At 46.7% G+C, this 2,500-nt stretch overlaps 1 protein-coding gene across 1 annotated transcript in view; it reads right to left on the bottom strand.

The window, feature by feature from the left end:
* Positions 1 to 610: 610 nt before the first annotated feature.
* Positions 611 to 2,500, bottom strand: part of folr (folate receptor) — a gene marked incomplete at both ends in the record, with an annotated part of 2,569 nt that continues 679 nt past the window's right edge. Inside the window, 2 exons of the mRNA XM_080006601.1 lie at positions 611 to 891; positions 1,878 to 2,013. Of these exons, the coding sequence (XP_079862727.1) occupies positions 611 to 891; positions 1,878 to 2,013 (417 nt within the window). The remainder of the gene's footprint in view (positions 892 to 1,877; positions 2,014 to 2,500) is intronic.

Raw genomic sequence — 2,500 nt, forward strand, 5'->3', positions numbered from 1 at the left:
CAAAACCTCCTTTGTTTTTGTTTTTTTAATCCATAGCATTGTCTGTGTTGGGTGGATTACACCACAAGCCCCCCCCATTCAAAACTGCAACGTTTACTTTTCAACATCCGGGTTTACCCTCGTCTTCGCTGTAAGGCGGTCACTTCCTGGAAAGTATGCCTTCTTCTTCTGATCGATTTGTTTGTTGCTCATCCATATCGGCATTTTACTGACCATAACCAACTTGAATTCCTGCTGGGAAAGGTGGACCGCGCCACCGACAATAGAAACGGCATATAGAGACACACATACATAACACAAATACATTGAATGGCTTTTTCTTTCTTTGCTGCTGTTGAACACACACAAAAAAAAACTAATGCTGTGTTAAATATAATTGTAAATAATGAAGACCTTTGAATAAGGTGGGTGGCGGCCGACACAAAAAAATTTTTTTGATATGATGATACAAGACGCTGAGAATCAATGACAAGTAGGAGAGATCAAATCGTTTTTTTCTAATGATAAATGGGTCCATAAGTTATCAATAATCACAGTAGCACATGATGATGGGTCGACAGACATAGCGGCACATACGATTCCTAACTTCCTTCACCTACGACGGCTTTATTCACAACATGGAGGCGAGCGAGGCGGCTGCCAGGAGGAGGAGGGTCCTCCGGGTGAAGCCACGCTGTACTTGACCGGCGGCGTGGTTGTTCAGGTAGTACTCGGCCACCTTCTTGTTGGGGTTCGGTGCGGTGAACCACATCTGCATGCAGCGGCCGGAGGTGTTGGTGAGTGCGGTGTACTGGTACGACTTGGACCAGATCTCCTCGCACATGGATTTGGGCGTGGGGTAAACGTCAGTCCATTTCCTGCACTTGGCGCCCTGAGGACACTGGTTAATGCCTGGTGGGGGGGGGGGGGGGGGGCATAGCGTTAGAGCTCCACCTGGACTTGGACCAGACCTAGACCGTACGACGGAAAGAGGAAGGCCACTGGCGATGCGGGGGTGGGAGGCTAGTGACTCAGTAAGCCAGGCACAGACAGGGAAAAGCAAGGTCACACACTAGTTTCTGTCTGTGTGTGTCTGTCTGTCTGTCTGTCTGTCTCTCTCGCGCACACACACACACACACACACACACACACACACACACACACACACACACACACACACACAAGCAGAATTCAATAAAGAATCATTAAGACTTTTCTATGGCTCTTTGAGGGGACGTGGTTTCAACTCTTTCCATCCCTCTCCAAACCAAACCAGAGGCATATGATTGAAGAAATAGACTTAGATACAGGAAGCGGTTTCAATACAGTAATAACCCTTTCACAGACAGCCAGAAAAAAAAAAAAGAATACACGACCCCTGGCACACAGAGAGAAGTAGTTTGTTAGCTCGCCCCATCCCCCTACACCACTCTGGCTCTATTTGTGAAAAGTACAACATTGGGGGTTGCAGGTCCTGATTCTGAGTGTGCAAATGGCAGTGTTGTTTTTTTTTTTTTCCTGCACTGTGCCCTTGAAGGACCCTGCTGGCCAACTGTGTATTTGAGCGGCCCGATTTGCCTCAGGGCTCTCAGATATTCCAAAGCTATGAGCTGTGACCCTGAAGCACGAGGTGTGAGTGACTCTGCATTTGCACTAGTGCACAGTTTTTAGTTATGAACTGATTTCCTCCGTGTGCCTCCTTCCTGGCGGCCCGGACATGAAATTATAGATTAAGTCATTATGTACATGTTAACTGTACAAGCGGTCATGTACATGAAAAAAAATTGACCTGTTGTTGTATGTGCACGTACTGCACATGTGTGTGTGTGTGTGTGTGTGTGTGTGTGTGTGTGTGTGTGTGTGCGTGCGTGCGTGCGTGCGTGTGTGTGTTTTCTCACCACTGGTCCAGTCCCATCCATAGTGCCAGTTGCTCTTGCAGGTGTGGTCATTCTTGCAGTCCTCCCACCAGCTGTGACAGTCCTCCTTGCACAGGGGGACGTTCAGGATGCGCTCCTTACGCCAGGACTGGTCAACCTACGCACAACCCACGGATCAATCGATCGGCAAACACCCCAGCGGGGAATCGGGTCATCGTCGCTGAATTGTGTTTCTGATCCTCATGGAAAAATTGGGTCAGTTGTGCTACTGTCAGCGGATCCCTGTTTTGCTCCATAGGTTTACATTTGAGCCCCGTTCCTGTCTCTAACATATGTTATTATATATGTATATTTATGGGTTCAGGGCATGCAGTATTAAATGGTCCACAATCCCCAAAAGACGGATTAAAAGCGGATTTGTGCTGGTCTATTAATACTGAAAAGAACATTGGGAAAAAAAAAGAAAAAACAAACGTGGACAATCAGTAAAGTCAATGTAACTAACAGGATTAAATAACATAAAAAGAGGCGGTTATCTAAAGTTCATGGTGAGTCCGTCATCACTGGCTGAATAACAGCGCAGTTGTTATCTGAATTAGTATTTGAATGATACCTGAATTGAAGCTTCAACTCACTTCTTCTGC

This window comes from Zeus faber, assembly GCF_960531495.2.
Source record: "Zeus faber genome assembly, chromosome: 9".
Taxonomy (NCBI): domain Eukaryota; kingdom Metazoa; phylum Chordata; class Actinopteri; order Zeiformes; family Zeidae; genus Zeus; species Zeus faber.